General features: G+C 31.7%; 3 protein-coding genes across 7 annotated transcripts; 1 reads left to right on the forward strand and 2 right to left on the reverse strand.

Annotated features, from left to right (window-relative positions):
- Positions 1-6,349: 6,349 nt before the first annotated feature.
- LOC25488484 (uncharacterized) lies at positions 6,350-9,507 on the reverse strand. Its single transcript, XM_013603342.3, has 4 exons — positions 9,279-9,507; positions 8,088-8,181; positions 7,872-7,976; positions 6,350-6,888 (listed from the first exon to the last, which is right to left on the reverse strand). The coding sequence occupies exons 1-4, from the start codon at positions 9,422-9,424 to the stop codon at positions 6,619-6,621; spliced, it is 615 nt and encodes a 204-aa protein (XP_013458796.1). The 5' UTR covers positions 9,425-9,507; the 3' UTR covers positions 6,350-6,618.
- A 1,663-nt stretch (positions 9,508-11,170) lies between these two features.
- On the reverse strand, positions 11,171-15,771 carry LOC25488485 (pentatricopeptide repeat-containing protein At3g24000, mitochondrial). 5 transcript variants are annotated; one of them, XR_003010688.2, is made up of 4 exons: positions 15,181-15,771; positions 12,651-14,444; positions 11,985-12,019; positions 11,173-11,650 (listed from the first exon to the last, which is right to left on the reverse strand). XR_003010688.2 is itself a non-coding variant. In XM_013603343.3 (2 exons), exons 1-2 carry the CDS (start codon positions 15,675-15,677, stop codon positions 13,424-13,426), a joined length of 1,518 nt encoding a protein of 505 aa, XP_013458797.1. In that variant the 5' UTR covers positions 15,678-15,771; the 3' UTR covers positions 12,052-13,423. The 5 variants fall into 5 exon arrangements, 1 of the variants encoding a protein (XP_013458797.1); XR_003010687.2 differs by having other exon boundaries at positions 11,985-12,029; XR_003010686.2 differs by having other exon boundaries at positions 11,171-12,019.
- Positions 15,772-18,966: 3,195 nt separating this feature from the next.
- On the forward strand, positions 18,967-21,081 carry LOC25488486 (DPH4 homolog). Its single transcript, XM_013603344.3, has 2 exons — positions 18,967-19,170; positions 19,936-21,081. Exon 2 carries the CDS (start codon positions 19,950-19,952, stop codon positions 20,484-20,486), a length of 537 nt encoding a protein of 178 aa, XP_013458798.1. The 5' UTR covers positions 18,967-19,170; positions 19,936-19,949; the 3' UTR covers positions 20,487-21,081.
- Positions 21,082-22,201: the final 1,120 nt, after the last annotated feature.

A 22,201-nucleotide genomic window follows, 5' to 3' on the forward strand; every position in this document is an offset into this window, starting at 1 on the left:
ATTATATAGTAGTTAATGCATTGAAATTGTGTAATTAATTGATAATAAAGTCAAAAACAGTTTCCTTTTATGGTAATAATTTCCTTTTATGGTATGCTTAACCCGTGCCCCGGGGGCACCGGTTAGCCGGACCCTATTTGTAATATGTTAAACTTAAAATGGGAATTTTTAGTCAACATTAGAATCCTTTAAAAATGTATTGCAAACCTTTTCCATCAATGGCAAAAAAAATTCCTTCCTTTAAGGGGTATGCGCCCTTCCTTTTTTTTTTTTTTGTGGCAATAATAAATTGAAGCCTAATTTCTCTCATTCAAGTAGTTAAGAAATACCATCCACATCTCTAAAATATCTTTTGGGTGGAAATAAACTAAAATCCTAATTTCTTTCATTCAAATAAGTAAGAGATTTATCCACATCTCTAAAGTATGTTTTAGGTGGAAACAAATTAAAATCATAATCCTAATTTCTCTCATTCAAGTAACTAAGAGATTTCATCCATATCTCTAAAGTATCTTTTGGATGTAAACAAACTAAAATCCTAATTTCTCTCATTCAAATAAGTAAGAGATTTCATCCACATCTCTAAAATATGTTTTGGGTGGAAACAAACTAAAATCCTAATCCTAATTTCTCACATTCAAGTAACTAAGAGATTTCATCCACATCTCTAAAGTATCTTTTGGATGGAAACAAACTAAAATCCTAATTTCTCTCATTTAAATAAGTAAGAGATTTCATCCACATCTCTAAAATATGTTTTGGGTGGAAACAAACTAAAAATCTTAATTCCTCTCATTCAAGTAACTACTACATTTAACCCGAGTCAACTATCCTAATAATTTGTTATGCGCCCCTAAACCCTATTTACAAGCCAATTCTTAAGTCAAACACAGTGCCCCATCAAGAATATTAATTTCATATTATTTGTATTTATCTTTATCCTAAAATGTTGGGCATTTCCTAAATTTATTCCACTTCAAGCGCATCCATTTGTTCTGCGCCCTCCCTATTTACATGCCAATTCTTAAGAAAAAAAAAAAGAAATGCCCCATCAAAAATATTAATTTCATTTTATTCATATTAATCTTTATCCTAAAATGTTGGGCATTTCCTAATTTTGTTCCACTATTTTGTGCTTATAGTGATAAGTAATACTCTTTATTGCTCAACCATCATATCCTACTCACACGTATTGCTCGAGGGGTGGTTTAAAGATATATTGATTAATGACGAGGACGGCGATGATACCGATGTTGCATCAAATGTGGTCTACATAGTCTACATAGAAGTTTTCCGTAATGTGTATGACTTTTTTGTGTACTATTCATTTTCTTATTTATTGAAACTATTTGCATGTCAACGAACTTCAATTTCCCTTTTAAAATTATATGTTATGTTAAAGTAACAGGAACTGCGTCTTAGAATTATGGAACAATAACAAAGTCTATCGTAATTGACATTATGTTTTGATTCACGACAATTTTTACATTCAAGCGAACTACATTGTTTTATTTTTACGATGAATATTTACTTCTTAAAATGACCCGTACGTTAGCACGGGTCAATGGTCTATTTTTTTTAATCATTCTACACTTATTTGATGCTGCACATTTATTCTAGAAACTATGAGCATATCTATCAATGATCACGTTTGAAGCCTTCTATTTTATACATTTTTTTTTTACAATTTTTTGTACACTTTCTTGTTTAAGGAAATATTTTGTACTTATTTAATACTAAAAAAATAGATCGTACCAATTTCATTCCTATCCTCTTGCCTTTTTTTTTTGCTATCCTCTTGCTTTTTTTTTTTTTACAATATTTTTTCACACACAACACAAACAGAATACCCTAATTTTCATGCAAACTCGGCTTCCCTAATTTCCATGTAAACTTGGTTATATATACCAAGGCCTAAACGTGTTTCTCTCCAAAAAAAAATTCCTAAACCGTGTAAAAATTTCACACACAACACAAAAATCATATATTTTGATATTTAGAACTTTACAAATGGAAAGACGTGACCTTACAAATTATTTTTTCACCGTTACCAATTATATATTGCATTTTATTATTCGTATGTCAATCTCTTTACAATAAACCAGAGCGGAGCACGGGTAAAAAATCTAGTTGTTTTTACTGTCTCGTTATTGTTTTTAGGGTAATGTTAACTAGTATCCCGTGTTCAGAGAGTCAGAAGAGGAAGTTTTAAGTCAAAAGAGAAAATATTTAATATATTTATTACACAACTTTGAATGCAAACATTACCATTTTTAGGTCATTATTTAAACATTTAATAAAAATATTCCTATATTCGACTTCTTAACCTGGAGCACCGGTTAGCATAACCCTTGTTTTTATTGCAAAAAAAAAAAAATCGAGAATTATCTTAAAATGTTGTCAACTTTTCATGTTTAAATATTATTATTCTTCTGATGACTATTGTCTTTTGCGTACAAAAAAAAGATAATATTGAGAAAATACTTTTTGAAGATTTTGAGTTTTTATGTATTTAATTGATAAATGAAATATTGAAATAAATTATTTTATGAGAGAGAATTGTTGATTATGAGAAAGATAGAGACAAAGTCATCGAATTCAAAGACATACAAGTAAAACTTGAAATATTGTCTCTATAAAAACCAATCTCGTTTGAGTTTTATGCAATTTTTAAATAATTGATTAATTATGTTAATTTTGATATTAAAATGAGTTTTATTGACTTGATTACATGTTGGTTAAGGAGTTAAAGGATTAAGGTTCGAATCATGACAATAGAAAAATTACTAATATCAACAATTAATATACGAACATTTGTCATAAAAAAATAGAGAAAGTGTTAGGGAGGATTGGTTTATGGCAAAAGTGGATGCAGTCTTGTTTGAATTTGGTGTCGATTTCTGTTCTTCAATCCCACTAAGGAGTTTGTAGCTCAAAAGGGGGTATTGTAGGGTAACCTGATGCACCTTTTTCTTATAACGGCGAAAGGTCTATCGAGATTAACGAAAAAGTGTCATGTTGCTTCAAGGGTTCTCTCAAAAAGTGATGAGTTTTCTGTTTCATTGAGTCAGAGAGTGTATGATGTTTGAAAGCAATAATGTGAAGCTTTAAGCTAGTGTTAAGGCAAAAAAGTATATTTCTCAAAGAGTAACATTTTTTAAGTTAATATGTAGGAGAGGATGGTTTTTGACTTTTTGTGGCTTCAAATTTTTTATTGGCTTGCATCAGGTCTATCCTATTTAAGTATAGGTTATCATGTTGCACTTATCTCCCATAATGAACGAGAAATTGAATGAATGCATGGCCTAAAGCATCTAAACAATGTCTATTCAAGATTTTATGGTTTAATTAGTTTTTGTGTTATTTGACCATTTTGAACTAGTAATGCTTGTTTTAGATGTTTGATGGAACAAGGTGAAGAATGACATTGGAGATATGACAAGCGACAACGTGGAATGGATGATGCATCGTTGAAGATATGGAAGGATGTAGCATTCATGACCGCCAACCGAGTCATACAGCAGTACAAGTCCATGGGACTCTTTCTCACTGCTTAATGATTAAGTTATATGAGCTCATGCCGATGATTGATAGTACTTGGAATAAATGAATATGCTTGGAGTAGGTAGGATAAGATAAGGACAACTCACAGAGGAACTGATCAAATGGTACAACTTGTAGTGGTTGACCTTGTACCACAAAAGGACAACCACACATTAGTGCCAAAGGTCCGAAATTTTACACTTGTGAATTGAGTGGGGAAGTCCAGCTAGGGTTAGCATCACTAGAGTTTTCACTCCATCTCATCTTCTTCATAGATGAGCATGAGTGTCAGTTCTTAGTGATTTAGAGTTACAAATTATTTGGGTGATACTTCAAACTCACCTTTTTTTCTTGGATTGTAATATATTGTTAGCACTATTTTATCTATCAATTTAGCTTTTCATGATTTTATTTATGTTGCATATTACCTTCATCTTCTTGGTTAAACTTATCATGAACTAAACCCCTTCCTGTGGTTTAAACATGATAAAATTATGATATTCTTTGCTTAAGATTTAAAAGCTACAACTTCGTGCTTTTTTCAAACAAATTGTTTTAACTCAAAATCTTTAAAAGTGAAACTTGATCTATTTTGCTTTAGATGATATTGTTCCCTGAAACCGAAAAGGTATAGGAATGGAAAATGTTTGTTTGATATGAGTTACGTTCCTATGAACCGAAAGGTGATGAGAAAAAAAGAGGTTACTTTGCACGAGTACTAGATCTTGGAGGAGCCTGGAAGCGCTAAGATCCAACTAGGACTCTTGTGATAGGCAAAAGGCTCAACATAGTATTACTTCGGTTCGAACTGTTAATGACCTAACCTAGCAATGTTGCGGGTCAAGATTATGTGATTGTGCCTCCAAGAGGAAGTCTTCACGTGCTTAACATGATTGTCGAGTGAAACATCTCCTAGAGGCCACCAGGTTGTCAAGAAGCCATGAAAAGCTATAACTTTGTATATCGTAGCAAAGCTTTGTCATAATTGATTCTTTGTTTAAACCACGTTTTTACCTTTGAGAGTTTCTAAGTCTTTCTAATTGTTTTCTCAAACCTTTATCTTTACTTTATTGTTGTGACAAATAATTTATTTTAGGCTAAAATATGATTTTGGTCCATGCAAATATGTCTCGTTTTAGTTTTAGTCTCTGTAAAAAAAAATTGTTGTTTTTGGTCCCTGCAAAATATTTTGTTTTTGAAAATAGTCCCTTCCCTCTAGGGACTATTTTTAAAAAAATATATATTTTGCAGGAACCTTTTTGAAAATCAAAAGATTTTGCAGGGACTATTTCTTAAATAAATGAGTCCAGTCATCATGTGCCATGTGTGCAAATCATAATAAAAGTGGGGTCAGGGACCAAAACCAAAATGAGACATATTTGCAGGGACCAAAAACAACAAATTTTTTTTACAGGGACTAAAATCAAAACGAAACATATTTGCAGGGACCAAAACCATATTTTAACCTTTATTTTATTTTCTTGCAAACAATTTGTATGTTAAAAAGCTATAGGAAGTTATAGCTCCCTATCCTTGTGGGATCAATATCTTTTTAAACTATAACTTGGACAATGTATACTTGCACTTAATCTTTCCATCTTCAAATTCTCATAGCGTTTTGGGTGACATCACTATGCGCCAATCCAAGAAGGTGTGCTTCATGGGAGCCTATTATTTTATCATTTAGGGCCAAACTCACATTTAGATTAGCTCTTGTACAATGTGACAAACAATTGGATTGTTCTCTATATTTTGAGTAAGTTATTTCCACAAATTATTATGTAATTTTTTCTACACTTATGAGAGTTTAGTTTAAAATCATTTTTTAAATTTCTGTGTGATTAAAACAAATAAAACAGTCAAGTTAAAAAAGTTCAAAACCAAATTAGCCTCATAATAGGAAAACAACAATTATATTGCACCCCTCTTAATAGAAAAACAATATAATTTTTTCTCGCATTTGAATAAATTCGATCAAAAAAGTATTATTTTTTTCTGTCCGAATGAGTAAATCCAAACAAGAAGGGTTTTTAAAAATTATGGGGTTGAAAAAGAAGCCGTTTCTTCGAAATTTTCTTTTAAAAAAAAAAATCAGATTGTTGTAATGACATTGTTGTGTTTACTTGTTTTTTTTTGTTGCTTATTGCAATTTTGATCCTTCAATTTTGACCATTTTGCAGATTTGGTCCTTCTATTTTAAAATTTGACAGTTTTCATCCTTTCATCATATTTTTAGACAAAAAAACGGGTGATATAATATGTTTTGAAAGACATGATATATGATATATGATTCGATGGTGAGAAAAGATCAACACTAATAAAATTGTCCTTTTCAAAAAAACACTAATGAAATTGTTTAAAAACTCCTTAAAAATTTCAATTTAAAACATGTCATATCACTATATTTTAGACTAATTATTTGATCGAGGGACCAAATTTGTCAAATTTTAAAACAAATGGACTAATTAATAATTATGCAAAATGGTGATAAAAAAGGTCTAAAAATGCAATTAAGTATTTTTTTAATAAAAAAATTAACCAATATGTTGTCCAACTTCATGCGAGGATACCTGAATCCCATTAGGTACGGGGTTGTGTTATATTTTTCACTCCAGTTAGAGATCGGGTGCGAGGATACTCAAATCCATCCGATGGGGATCCGGAATGAAAAAACTGTCCCCACCCGGTTGCCATGCCCATGTAAATGAAACTAGGCTTGGTTTTTATTTCACATTGTTGAATAAATGACATTAATTTATAAAATAGCAAAAGGGGAAGATGTAAAGAACATGAATGATCCTGCTCGTTTATCATAAACAAAAACTTGACTCAACTAAAACTTAAGTCTGAATTTGAGTACTCATCCAAATAACCATCAATTACAATCAAGTAAGGAAGTGTTAAAAACACATCTAAATCAATTTTCTTAATCAATTTTTTCAGCATTTTAATATATAAATTGTGACAACAAAATTCACAAACTGCATTTTAGTGTGCCTATGTACATTTCACTGGTTGTAGACACCTGCCAATATCTCTTAGCACAGAGCATTTAAGTATTGAATCAGCAAAGTATCACTCTACTTCAAGTGCTGCAATCTCATATCTGACTTCTTCTAGATGTTCATTGATGACATTGACAGCATCCTGGACACCTCTAATAGCTTCATTCAAAGCATTATCATACTCGGCATCTGCTTCTGCTTCTTCAGTCCCAGAAGCTTCAGTGATCTCCTTAACATGGACGCACTCATGCTCTGTTGGCTTTGTAAATTTGCAATTCTCATGGCTCACCAGTCGTTCAGATGGCCGACCAGCTTTTTTTAACAGCTGAAGGGTAGCTGTCTTTAAAGTGAAGTGATTATCAGCAAAATACAAAACACTTGAATTGAGGTGAGTGCAGATTAAAAGCAATAAGAGTTCAAATCACGTCGACAATTAAGAGCAAGCAGAATAACTAACTGGTATCCAAGGTCAACCAACTGCAAGCAACGCCACTTGAGAAAGAACAGCAAAGTAAATATAATCGTTCCGTTCAAGTGATTCAACAAAATCATTACTGTTTTTCTTAGTGTGATCGGAAATGTATTTGTGTAGAAGTAATGTGTTAAGTCTGATCAAGGAGAAGTTTTCTGATTTCGCACCAGGACTGAAGTTTTTGTATTAAGTAAGAGAAACTACCCTAATCCAATCCAACCAAGGGTGTTACACAGTTCATAATTTTTTTTCTTCCGAAAACAGGTGATTTGAGGTAGCATGTCATATAGAAGAAAGAAAAAGCCTTAATCTTGGTATAAACAAGGATGCACTTTCGTAAAAAGTTGATTTAACTTAAAAAAGAAGGCTACATTTAGATATTCACCAGGTTGAGCTAATATTTTAACCAAACAAAGAATGCCTCAACAGGTTGAACAAACATGGAAATAAAGGAACATCCTTGAGGGTATGAAACTTCGATACATTTGACTAAACATTCCAACAGGATCAAGTTACTATGTCACTAATACTAATTATAGCTGATTAAATTAAACAGGTTTTCTGTGCTTACCACCTTAACAAACACTTCAATAATTTAACAATAGAAGAATTGCCGAAGATTTAATGGTCAAAGAGTTCCCACTCGATATACCAATAATGCACATAAAACATCATAAACATAAATGGCAGCATGTTTGAGTTTGAACTTTAACATCAGCCAGATAGAAGATATAAAAAGAACACAGTACAGAAAAGAACATTCATACAGAATGATCATAGGTTTTATGCATCAATACAAACAAATGAAGTTTGTTTTTAGTAGAAGAAATGTCCTTAAACTAGAGGGTTACCAGATGCAGTTTCTGCTTTTCCTGTTCTTGAACAGCTCTAAGGATTTGTGCTAGATCAATGCGGCTATAGTCAGGGCTCTGAAACAGTGACTCCATTTCACGGACCTATGCTAAATCAGAAAAAGAAAAAAAAAACATTGTTAAAGAATGCAGTAAAATTAAACAAAATCTTCTTATATTAAAAGAAAACGATAATGTTAGGATTATGTGTCAAACCTTTTTTGAGCAATCATTAAACTCTGATGTGATTCCACCGCAAAGCTGCTGATAAGCCAATTCCCCTCCAGAAGTCATGTAGTCAGAAAATCCACTGCCAAGTGTCAAATTTCAATGTCATTACGAAACATTTGGCAAGTAACATGGACACACTATCAGAGATCCACTAGCCCTATTACTACAATGTATGAATTTTCGTAATCGAAAAAGGTGCACACTGCACACTAGCATTACTCCCTAAGATTGAAGTTAACTTACAAGTAAAATTTTAATTTACAAAACCTTTTAAAAAAACAACCAACTTAAACCTAGAAATTTAATTATATTTTTAGACTTTAATTACATAATATAACAGAGTAAATCAGTCCGTGGTGTCTACATGGCACACAATGGCAGCACAATCTAGTATAGCGGCTGATGCAGCAGCCAAAATAATAGCTTCCACAACCGCTATAGTACCACATCTCAGAATCAGGTCAAAATTCCAAAAACAAGCCGGCAAGATTTAAACGTTAGGCTGTCTCGTTCCTGCTATCATTTTTCACCAATAGTCACGTCACATCCAGTTCCTGAGTTTTTATGTATTATGGAACAATGTGGTCTAATAGTCACTATAGCGTAACAGAATTTGAACATATTTTGTTATTGTTTCACGATACGACTTTCAGTACAAACTACATAGTGTTGTCAAATAACAACTCCACGGTTGACAGCATTGATACGGTTTAAATTATATTGACTGTATAAAACAGTTCGGTAACTAAAATTCGATGGTTTTTTTTATATTTTTTCAACTTAACCTATAATAACAGTTCGGTTCAGTTCAGTTATTTTAAATTTACCAAACAGTTCGGTTTGGTTCAATTTTCATCCGGAACCAAACTATGCCCACCCCTATATAAAAGTTCCGTGTAGGTAGCTCAGTTGGTGAGCTAAGGGACATTAAACTAGGAGGTGTCGGGTTTATCTCCGGAAACTAACATAGCTACTAACATTTCAAAATAACAGTCATCTTGCTCTCTGGGATTGATAACTGAGTCGTCATCTTCAATTATTATTTGCCATAGGTTACAGATCAAAAGATACTCACAAAATAGATATAAGGTAAAGTAAATATAAGATGAAAAAAATAGAAGAAATTAAGTTGAATTTTTGTGCAATTTCGCGGAATCAAAAACAAAAGTAACGAACCTTTTGAGTTTGGAATAAGCTTGAGCTCTGCGTTGTTGAATATCGAGAAAACTACGAAGCAAAACAACGATTTTGGTGGAATCAACTACTTCCATCGTGTCGTCGTTTATCGAAACCTTCTTCCCGAAATCCAAATCTTCTTCCATCCCTCCGATTTTTCGCGTTTTCTTTCAACTCAGCTTTGTTCCTTCTCTTTACCAAAACGGCACCCTTCTTGTGTCGTTTTTGTGACGTAAACGAGTCTCTAAAATGTCACAAAAATAAATAAATAAATCAATTTACCGTTTAAAAATAAATTAACAAAATCAACTAGTATAAAGTCTTTAAAAAAATCCTCGCACCAATTATTTAGAGTTAATCGATTAACAAATTTGGTTGTTTTTATGATAGTTTAAGAATTAAATTGATTTTTTTTTTTTAGTAGTTTAGATTTAATCATTTAAAGACTAAATTCTTGTAAAAATAAATAATTTTGAAAGGAAACAAAATGAGAAATGTTTTCTAAACCAAAAATACCAGAAATTCATTCTTTTTAACACATTCTTAATAGAAATTTGTATAGATTTTTTAAGGGAGAAATTGGTATAGATTTTTTTTTTTTTTTTTAAGGGAAATTGGTATAGATCTTAATGAGTTTATGTAAGATCCACATAATTTAGTGAGACATATTTTTAAATGTTGAAGGACTAGAGTGTACCAAAATGTATTCCCTACAGACCAGCTCTCTTCAATTAAAAGTGTAAATTTATTACCCGTATGAGTTATTTATTTTGCCGTAAATTTCTTTGAAAGAATATAGCTGGAAAAAAAATTATAAAAATCTGAAATTGAGAATAGCTAAATGAATTTCTTCAATTCAATGCGAATAAGATAAATATTCAAGTAACTACAAAGAAAAAAAGATAAATATTCAAGTTCACAAGAGCAGTCATCCATTAGACCATTACTCGAAATACAACTGACGGAAGAAAAAAAAAAAAGGGTTAATTAAGTTTTTGATCCCTATAAATATCTGCAGTTTTGTTTTTAGTCCCTATAAAAATAAATCACACTTTTTAGTCCCTACAAAATTTTCTGTTAGTGTTTTTAGTCCCTGTTAAATTAAAATTTGTTTAATTATACTTAAACTTCTAAATTTTTGAAATATTTTTTACATACATGTTCATAACATCGTAAGACACTCTTTTGTAAATTTTTTTAGTTTTTTTAACATGTAATGAATTAAATATGAATTTTTCTAAAAGCCAAATTTTCAAAATTATATTAATTAAAATTTGGACCTAATAATAAAATTTTAAGTTACTTTTTTTGCGGAGGAACTTAGTATAATATTCTAAGTAAGTATGTGAAAAATATATGTTACAAATTTAAAAGTTTAAGCACAATTAAGCAAATTTTAATTTTATAAAGACTAAAAGTATGTGTTGGTCCCTGTTAAATTGAAATTTGTTTAATTATACTTAAATTTTTATATTTTTAAATGATTTTTAACAGACATGTTAAGAACATTATAATAATCTCTTTTATAAAAAATCATAATTTTTTAACATGTAATGAATTAAATATAATTTTTTTAAAACGTCAAAAATTCAAGATAAAACTAACGAAAATTTGGATCTAAAAATAAAATTTTGAGGTAATTTATTTTGGCGGAACCTTAAATAATGTTTTAAACAAGTATATAAAAAATCATTAAAAAATTTAAAATTTTAAGCATAATTAAACAAATTTTAATTTAACAGGGACTAAAAACACTAACGGAAAATTTTGTAGGGACTAAAAAGTGTGATTTATTTTTATAGGGGCTAAAAACAAAACTGCAGATATTTATAGGGACCAAAAACTTAATTAACCAAAAAAAAAAATTCAAAAAAGATATACAACTGACCAATCAAAACTAAAAAAACTGAATTAACCAAACTCCTAACACAAAAGTAAGTAACCTTCAGTATGGTATTAAAAAAAGTAACTTTCAGTATTCATCAAACCAAGTGACAATCAAGTTGAATATGCTTAGTGTGCTCGTGAAAAGTTGGATTTAGGAGAATTTAAATTGCAGACTTATTATTACAATAGAGGACATGACACTGACACAAGAAGCTCGAGATCCGCTAATAGTCAAAGCAACTGAATTTCGCATGAAATGTTAGCAAGACACGATATTCAGCTTCAATGAAGTTCTAGATAATGTAGTCTGCTTTTTTGACTTCCAGAGTTCCAATACATGATGAGGGAGGACCCTGAAAGACGGAGAAACCAGTTACAGACATTCTGAATTCAGGACATGCCTCCTGTTCTGAGTGATGTAATGCAGAATCCGAACTGCTGCATCATAGTGTGCTTGCTTCAAATTCAAAACAGAGTGTGTGACTCTGTTAATAGTAGCAAAAGTCAATCAGGCCTAGTGTTGATAAGATAGAGTTGAGGGCCATTGTCTAAGAATGATTTGGTTTCATGAATCTTCTCAAGATTAACAATATGTCATCCACATAGATTAACAATCTTGTTGAATGAGAATTACTAGACTTAATAAACAATGAATAATCTGAGTATAGCCCAAATCATGTAGGAAAGTGATATAGATAGTAGAAGAGACAAAGCTAATCAAGAAGCAGCTAGTAAGCATTGGTTAGCTGAAGCTGCCAGTAAAGTGCATAACCCAAATAACCATCAGATATGTTTGGATCCCTTCCAAAAGGAACGTACCTATAATTTCCATAAACCTTAGCACTGGTTTAGATCTGGATGACCCTTAGAAACAAAGCATCCAAAGTCATTGAAGAGAATAGGAAAAACATTGATAGCAAGTTAGCAAAGAGTTTTAACAATAGCAACAAAAGCTGTTTACCACTAATTGAAATAAGAGACATAAATCAAACAATACAACAATAACTTTCTATGTATCATGTCTAATGACCAACCATCTAAATCTAAATCCTTTTTAATACTTAAGTCTAGTTTTTTTTTTCTTTCTCTTCCTCCACCTATGACAATTAAGCTATCTTACATTTCAGCTTACCAGGGTCTATATAGGTCTTCACATATATCCAAATCGTGGGTTTCTACCATCTTACTTATGATAATTGCTACCCTATTAGAGTAGTTACACCTTTAGTTCAAATGTTAATGTATAGTATTCTTAACAATTGCCAGGCTGTCAGTTTGTTATGCCGAGCTGACACAGTTGTAACTTAACTGCATCCCTATAGATAAGGGATTGCACCATTTTATCAAATCAATCAAGATCAATACCATAGAAAAGAACTTTTCAGTTCCAGTGTTTCTTTTTCTGCTATTTAGTGATGAACACTGAAACTAAAATGGTATCGCGAGTATAATTCGATCCATGGCAAGCTTGAATCTATGAACTACCTTCTGTGGTGTTGGCAAGTGGAACCAGTGATCAAAGCTCATCGTCTTCATCATTTTCTCGTCAATCCTTCAATTCTGATGAAACTGTACACCATTGAAGGCTGTGAGAACAATTGAACCTCAGAAGAATATCTGAAATGGGAGCAGCAAGAGTAATTGTTGCTGTCTTGGTTGCAATCCACAATCTCAAGCAAAATACTAACACGAGCCATTGGTTGCAAGCACTTTTAGCATCTTTGGGAAAAGATTCATGTGTATTTTCACGCACACACCAATGTTGAGGCTCGTCGGCTTCGTTCTCAACTTCGCCTCTCTACTCTGGAGATTTGTTCTGCCTCCGAATTTCTACTTTGAATTCAATGATTCATCGATTCACGCAATACAATTGGCGACTCCATTTCAATCAAAGAACAATTAGATATAACTTTTGAAGGCTTTCCTCAAGAATATGAGTTCACAATCTCGTTAATCAGCGGAAATTCGGTCTTATTTCAATCAATGAGGTTGAAACTCTTATTCTAAGTCATGACTGGAACACTTTCGTAAACAGGCAACTGCTTCAATTAACATACTTTGTCTTCTGCTGCATCCAACTATCAAATTTTGACTCACAATCTTCACAAAAGATGATTTGAGACATAAAGCCTTGTACACAGTATTGGTGACGGTCGTAACCAAAAAGAATCATAACTTATAAGCATATCATTTAGCAAAGACACTACTTTGATGTCGATATCTTCCTGACTCTATTCAGATGAACCTGCTCTAATGTTCTACAAAGGCATGGCAAAGGTATCATCATCATGTAGCAAATATGCTGCTCCCAAATCATTAGTTGATAGCAAAGTATTGCTAATTTCATATACTCTCTTGCAAATTATATGAGAAAGTGGATGAGAAAGGTCCCCTTGGTAGAATTTATGAGCCCTTCCTGCAATATTTATCCAGCTACAGCCAGGAGTTTTAACCAAACCTAAATCCCTCATCTTTCCTCTAATAGTTGAAACCCCAAGAACCATACCACGGGACTGATAGATTCCCCACAAAGCTACATAGTTGCTAGTATTATTTGGCTCTAATTGAAATAAATGATGTGCTGCAACTTCTCCAATTTTGACATTCTGGTGCATGACACAACCAGCAAGAAGGGCACCCCACATGCTTCCTGTCACTGATGAAGATTTCATTCTTTCCAACAACTGAAGCGCTTCCTCAAGACGTCCACAACGGCTAAAAAGATCCACCATACAGGCATAATGCTCAGCAGTGGGCTCTAATCCATAATCTGAAATCATTGAGCCAAAAATCTTCTTGCCTTGATCCAACAAACCACAGTGGCTACAACTAGCTAAAATAGCTGTGAGAGTAACAGCATTTGGTCTAAACCCCTCATCCATCATCTTCTCAAACAGAACAACTGATTCCTGCCCCTTTCCATGCATCCCATAACAAGATATCATAGTTGTCCATGTCACTAAATTTACATAGCACACGGTCTTGAAGATATTTTCTGAATCCTTCAAGCTACCACATTTACCGTAATTATCAATCAATGCATTCCCAATGGGAGCATCAGCATCAAAACCAAAGTTCCTAACAATAAAGCCATGCACTTCCTTCACTTTCAACAAATCCCCTTCCTTCCCACAAGCACTCAAAATGCTAGGGAGTGTCATGTGATCTAACTCAATCCCATTTCGATACTTCAACATTTCTCTGAAACAATGGACAGCCTCAGAATACAAGCCAGCCTTTCCAAACCCAGAAATCATCAAATTCCATGTCGCTGAGTCTCTACAAAACATATCAGAAAACAAGGTATTCAAGATAGATTGACAAATATGTTACGAAAGAGACTAGGTAGGTAATCATTACAAAGTGCGTATGGATAAGTACCATTGGATTCATTACAAATTTTGACCATTGTTGGATTCACAAAATGGTATGGACACGTACCATGCACCACTTCACGTGGAAAATGTGCATCGAAGCACATTAGACACAATGCCAGAACAAGAAAATGTTGTTGTGCCATCGCATTTAAAGTGCTTCCAGCATGTTAGATGTGTCCACAAGTACAACCTATAGCTATTGGCGCATTGATGCATCACTAAGGGAGAGTTTGGATACACAAATCAATTAAGCACCTATTTAATAAGTACTTAAGTATAAGTTGCTTGAGTATTTCTACAATTAAAGAGCTAATAAAAGCTTATGACAATAAGCTATATGCAGAAGCTTATCAAAATAAGCTAAAAACAATTAGTGGACAGAATAATAAGCTATTTTTAAAATCTCTTCCACATTTAGCATATGAATCCTTCAAAAAATAAGCTAACTATTTTCATATGCTCTTCAAAAACACTTTCGCAAATACACACTCCCTCTAGAATGAAATATAAACAAAAATGTATATGAAATTTTGCTTATATCTTTTGGATGGATTAGCCATAAGATAAGTTCAAACAAGACCCTTATTGGGCATATAACTATAACAACGGTGCATAAATTATAAAAACATTTTTCATACCGAGGAGCATTATGATTGGAGAAGACAGACAAAGCCTGAGACATGGTCCCACATTTGACATAAAACTCAAGTACAGAGTTATTTACAACAACAATTTCCTCATAACCAAGCTTAACAACCAAACCATGACACATCCATCCCAAGCAACATTCATCTATTCTAATAGAAATTTTAAACAATGGCGGCAATGTGTAACAATCCGGCAACACCCCACATCGTTTAAAAGCTTCAAAAACAGTTAATGCATCGAAATACATTGAATTATGAGTGTAAGAAGCAATCATTATGTTCCAAGAATGCATGTTTCTTTGTGGCATTTTGTCGAACAGTTTGCGAGCGTGGCTTATTAGACCCAATTTTGTGTAGGCTAGTAAAAGGTCTGTTTCAAGAATGACGTTTGGAAGGAGAGATTGGAGGAGGGTTTGGGCATGGCATTGTGAGACAGTGGAATGGGTTTTGCAAGTTCGAAGTAGTGACGATAAGAGTTTACGTGACATTGTTATTGACTGTGTTGTGAATTTGGTTCAGCAAAGGTAATTCTTACATGATTGACACAAACAATGTTTTTTTTTTTTTGAAAGAATGATTGACACAAACATTTGTGAGGCTAGAAGGACAAATTATAAGATACCGTTTGGCCCGACTTTTTTTCATTTTTCTACGTTTTTAAGGAGAAGCTAGGCCAAACACAATATCAATAAAGTATCTTCGAAAAAGAGTACTTTTTTTAGAATGCATAAAATTGAATGGAATGAGCTTTAACCAAAAGTTGTTGAATGCTACTTCAAAAAACTATTTCTTCCCAATTTATTTCACAAGCACCTCTCTTCAACTCCCGCCGGCAACCTTTTGTTTTATTTTTTCAATACGCTTTTTTCATCCATTTTATTTTTTTTTATTTTTTTTAACCGGTCCATTTAATTTTTTCCATTTAAGTTTATTATCTATTTTTTTAAGGAATTTTATTATCTTTTTATCACTTATATATTAATTTCAATATCTTTTGATCATCACAACCACGCAAATATTTGTATTCACGCTGTCAATGAATGACACCGAATATTTTTATTCTCTTTCTTCAACCACGGAAATACACATACATTAGTGTTTAGAGTAATACTTTATGTTCCTCTTTCTGTTTTTTTTTTGTTTTGTTATGCTAATGCGTATAATTTTTGTTAGTGTTGTGTAATGCGTATAATTATTTTTATAAAATTTTGATTTTAATTAAAAGTACAAGTGTAGTTGCCTAAAAAATTATACTTATATATAATTTACACATTTGTATTGTAACAAACTATGCATATCTTTTTCTTATTAAAAAAACTAAACATATCTTTTTCAATGACACCAGCAAATGTAAACAAATATAATATTATATATATAAATTCTTATCTTTTTGACCAACACTAAAAATATGGTATTCTTATAACAAAATTTGTTATAGAGTATAATTGGAAAAGAAAAAACCAATTATTCTCATTATATATACACACATATACATATTATAGATATGATTGAGCGTGACGAAGAAAACAATATAAATGAAGAAATCAGTTCATATAATCCAGGAAGAGTGCAAAATGGAGGCTACATGAATAAAGTTAGAAATCAAATAGGAGTTGCGTTGATGGAGAGTAGAAATATTTGAGTTTGTGATGATTTATGTCTTTAAAAAAAAATGATTATTGTTTTTAATTTTCCAAACTACTTTGATATTATTTATGTTATTATTTGAGCCTCCTTAAATTATTTATCCTATTCAAATATTTAACAAGTCGTTTATATGATGATACAAATTTGTATTCATGTTACACAAAATAAACGTCATTGAGTAAATATAGTATTGGTAAAAATATATCTTTTATATTTTAAACATTTTTTCCCTTCAAAAAATATTTTAGATATTTTTTTATTTATTATGTTAATTCATAATGTATTCAAAGTTTTTTTATTTATAGACAATGCATAAATATATGCAAGGTTCCGGGTTCGAACCCCAGACACCACCAAAAAATAAATTCAAAGTTTTGTACAATATTTTGCCAAACAGCTCTTAAAGAGCTTTATTTTAACTTTGTTTTAAAGTAGCTTTTAGACCGAAAAAAAGTCTGGCCAAACGGTACCAGACATTTATATTTTGGCTTAAATGATCTTTTGGTCCCTTAACTATTTAATTGGTATCGCTTTAGTCCCTTAACTAAAAAAAAATTGTTTGAGAATTTTAAGTTTTTTTTTTAGTCTCGTTTTGGTTATTTCTGTTAGGTTTCCGTTAGTTTTAATAAAAAACGTTAAATGTGGACACGTGTCACCTCGTCATTGGCTCTGAGATTTATTTATTTATTTTTTTAAAATATATATATTTTTTTATAAAAAAGAAATTTAATTTTTTTTAAGGGAACTTCTACGGTACACCCGCAAATTACGATGTACTGGTACTCTCGCTTATAATTTTTATAATTTAACTATCATTTTTTATGAAGAAAATAGTTGTTTGTTGACATATATATTTTAGAAAATATCATTTTATAAGATAAAACATCATTTCATTTTTTATAAAAATCATCGTAATTTTTTTTACATTTTATTGTAAAAAATAATCAAAATTCTCTATTATGAGTAATAAGAATTCAGAAAAATCAAATTTTATTGCGTTGACGTTTTTGGCAAATAAGATTTAGTTATTATAATTATAGGTGATAGAAAATAATTTTTTCCTTCAAAAAATAACTCATTTAACTATTAATTTAAGGATTTGGTGTACCAATACACTTAAATTGTTGGGTGTACCATATAATTTGCCTTTTTTTAAATATATATATTTTATTTTTTTGTAAAAAATTTCCAGAACCAATGACAAGGTGACACATGTTAACTCTGGAACACGTGTCACGTTATCATTGGCTTTGAGATTTTTTTTGTAAAAAAAAAAACTCAGAGCCAATGACAAGGTGACACGTGTCCAGGAGTTAACTTTTTTTTAAAACCCTAACGGAAACCTAACAGAAGGGACCAAAACGAGACTAAAAATAAACTTAAAATCCTCAAACAATTTTTTTTTTAGTTAAGGGACCAAAGCTATACCAATTAAATAGTTAAGGGATCAAAAGAACATTTAAGCTTTTATATTTTATATATTTAACCCTCTAATTCTTGAAAAAAAAAATTGTTCGATTGTTAACATCAAGTTAATGTTTTGGATTGATTTGACTAATATATCAAATAATGGGTTGTTTTTGATTTGTTAAATTGTTTTTGATAGCATGTGATACGTTTTGGGACCTAAATGATTTATTCTTTCTTTTAGGGGAACATATTTATAAGTTGTTTTCAATTTATAGTATAGAAAAATGACAGTTGTCAAAAGAAAAAACCCTTTATAAAAAGTAACGAATGTTGGAGTGCAACTCATAACTCACTTGATAGAAATGTTGTAAATTTGAGTTTAAACCCCCAACTTATATTAATATTCAAATAATTACCTTGATTTTCACTTTTCTTTTAAAATAATATTATTACTAACTTTTAAATTTTATTGACACTCATTTTAAATTTTAAAAAGTTAGAAGTATATGTTCAAAAGAGCATGTTACATAACTCATATTCGATAGAAAACGTAGATATTATTATGTCGAACAACTTGATTTGAATCCGAATGTATCCATATATATTTACAATTGTGTAAGTGAATTTTATCTTTAAAAAAAAAAAAAAAGGAAATTGTGTATGTGAATTATAGTGATGTTTATCTCTTCATTTAAGAAAAGAGAGTGCCGGCAAAATCATAAAGAAATTATAAACTCCAAATCAATAGCCAAGATCCTTTTTCCCTTTAAGATCAAATTCTAGCCTCACGATTACTTCAATTTTTCCATAATACTCTCTCTCCCATCACTCTTGTCTCTCTCTCTCTCTCTCTCTCTCTCTCTCTCTCCTTCACCACAAACGGCGAAGACCTTCGTTGCCACCATCTGGGTTCTCTCCATCTCAGTAAGTTAATTTTGGACCAAACCCTAGATTATTTTCCATTAATCATGAAATTAACACTGTATTTAATTGTTAACTCCCTAGTCTAATTTCACTTCTTCATGATCAAATCCCATTTCCCCCAAAATTCTATAATTTGAAATAAGTATTTAGTGTATTCATTAATTTGATAATGGAAATTTAAATGAAATGTATATAAGTATTTTAGTGCATTAAAAAACAAAATATCATTTTTATGCTTTAAGAATTGTTTCTGTATAATTGCATTATGATTTCTGAGTTGCTTGAGAAGAAAAAAAATCATGAATCAAACAGTGTTCTGAGTTTATATGCTTTATGTTCATTTTGAAGATGAAGTGTTTAAAATTGAAGTATTTCACATTTGAAAATGATTAGAAAGTTGTCATTTTAAGGGTTCTATTTTGGAACAGTACCTGTTTGAATTGAAACATGATTATTAGACGAATATGTTAGTGGTTTTCGGTTAAATTTTCGTAGGTGTTGTTCGAGATTTAAGGGCTCAAAAGTGCATTATTGGAGGACTGAACCTTCTGAATGTTTTTTTTTTAACTCGCTAAGATATTTCAGATTTTCTTCGCTTGTTATTGATGATTATATGAAACTAAAAATACAATTTTCGTGGATTTTAGGATTTGTTCCAAACAAGAGGATTTGTGGAATATGGTTCGAGTTGTGTTGACTAGACTAGTACTTTTTACGTGATAGTATGACTGTTTGTTGTTTCTGACATTTCTTTGCTGAATGCAGACAACGTTGCGAAAATGATTCTTGACAATCATGGCATTGAGGAAACTCATTATGAGGTTCTCAATGTTAAGGAAGATGCAGATTATGAAGAAATTCGTGCTAGTTACCGAAGTGCTGTACTCAATTTACATCCTGATAAGTTATTGAAGACATACGATACATCCGACAGTAATCAAACAACTTCAGAGAGATTTCTCAAAGTACAAAAGGCCTGGGAAATTCTAAGCAATTCAAGCTCTCGTTTGTTATATGACAAGGAGCTTCAAAGATCAAGGCGTGATGCATTGGCTGCCGAAGTCGCAGAAGATTTAAGCTTACATGATATGACAGTTGAAGATGCCGATGAAGCATTAGAACTGTTTTATCAATGTCGATGTGGTGATTACTTCTCCGTCGACTCATTGGAATTGTTGAAAATGGGGTATTCCTTATTGAGAAATGGAAATAGTATATCTATACTCAATGGTGATACTTTACCAGGATCCGTGATTCTTCCTTGTGGATCTTGTTCGTTAAAAGCTCGTTTGATACTCAGTATGGATAACAATTGAATTATTGACATTTTTTGCATGACTGAGGAGGATTGAGATTATTATTATGTTTACAGAAGATAGCAAACTAATGGCAGCTGCTCATTATCAAGTGCTGTGAATTGCGAATCGCGGAAAGTAGTAACTGGTTCAAATTTCTCCATGCTACGATGCTGCCATAGCCGCAATTTGAGAACAATTTACTGAATTGCGTTTCACAGGACACTAGTTACGATGTAGCGCTGTTGTGCCGCTATATGCTACTCGACAACATCACCATTGTTGGTAAAAAAAATCCTTCGGCAGAAACAGGAACTGCCATTTTCATTGTAGAGTTTCAAAATTGGGATTGGATGATATTAGTTTTTATTTTTTTTTTATTTTTTAAGAAAGGATGATATTAGTTTATTGTCCACTCACTTATTATAATCAATTCACAGTATTAGGAAAGATTTTCTTTTAAACTAAGAAAAATTGAGACGTTTTCAAATATGTACTATTTGAATATTGAGCACCAGCCACTGTGTATTATGAGCTACTACAATTGTGCTTAGCTATTCAGTGATTTATCAGTTTTAATATTTATCCTTTGTGAAGTTTCTAACTTCTATACTCACATTGTGATTGTTCTTTACTTATACTTAGGTTAATTTCTATGATCTTATATTTTCAGGGTTGGGGTTGTGCTTATCATTACCAACTTATTTACCATGAAGCACAAACAACTTTAGGATTAGGTGTGTCGCAGTGTCCGACACATGTTGGTGTTTGACACTCGTACGACATGTGTCAGACCAACTCTGACTGATATCCCAAAAAATTGTTTTTTTGCTTTGCTTCGACACTCCATGGATCGGTGTCCAACACCTGTATGATGCTCATATAACATGTGTCAGACAACTCGAACAAGTGCACCAATTTTTTTCCTTGTTTTGACACACCTAGGGCACGTCATTAAATTCGGTAACAACATTGGTGCGAATTCGATGAAAAAGTCACACCAATAATAAACTTGATGTGTGGAGTAAGGAATAATCAAGCAAAGAAAACAAAGTGTATGAAACAGTTATAATCACAAACCAAAAGTAGAAAACAACGAGAGAAAAGAAGAGAGAACACAAAAGAATTTGTTGACCTAGTTGATGAGTCATTTATTGACTATTTTAATATGCTTTTTAGTTTAGTTTTATTTAGATTTTATATAATTTTATATTAGTATTATTTCCTTTTTAGGATAGTTTACTTTAAATTGCATTTTATTATATTTCAGGAAAGAATATTGGATGGATTGAGTCTTGGAGCAAAAGAAAGGGACTTGGAGCCGATTGGGCACAAAAATATGAAGATTGAGAGACAAAATATGTCTCCCACAAGTCAGAAGCTTGGCACGGCCCGTGCTAGCCTAGGCACGGCCGTGCCACCCTCCAGAGTGTCTTTTGCTGCTTTTGCTTAGATTTTAGGCTACTCTATTTTTAGCCCAAATGTAATAGCTTAGATTTTAAGTCGATCAAATGCTATAAATAGAGTAGCCATCCATCACAAATATTCATCTTTACTGGGAATACAATAAGTGACAATTGCTTTTCTAATTAAAGTTCTTTTCTTTTCCTTTATTTTCTTGTCATTACTTTTATGTTTTCTCTCTTCTCCCCCATGTCTACGATGAACATGAGTGAGTAGACTTCTCCTTGTCTTGGGATTGTTGGATAAGTCTAAATGACATAATCCTAATCAAA

This window comes from Medicago truncatula, chromosome 3, assembly GCF_003473485.1.
Source record: "Medicago truncatula cultivar Jemalong A17 chromosome 3, MtrunA17r5.0-ANR, whole genome shotgun sequence".
NCBI classification, from domain to species: Eukaryota; Viridiplantae; Streptophyta; class Magnoliopsida; order Fabales; family Fabaceae; genus Medicago; species Medicago truncatula.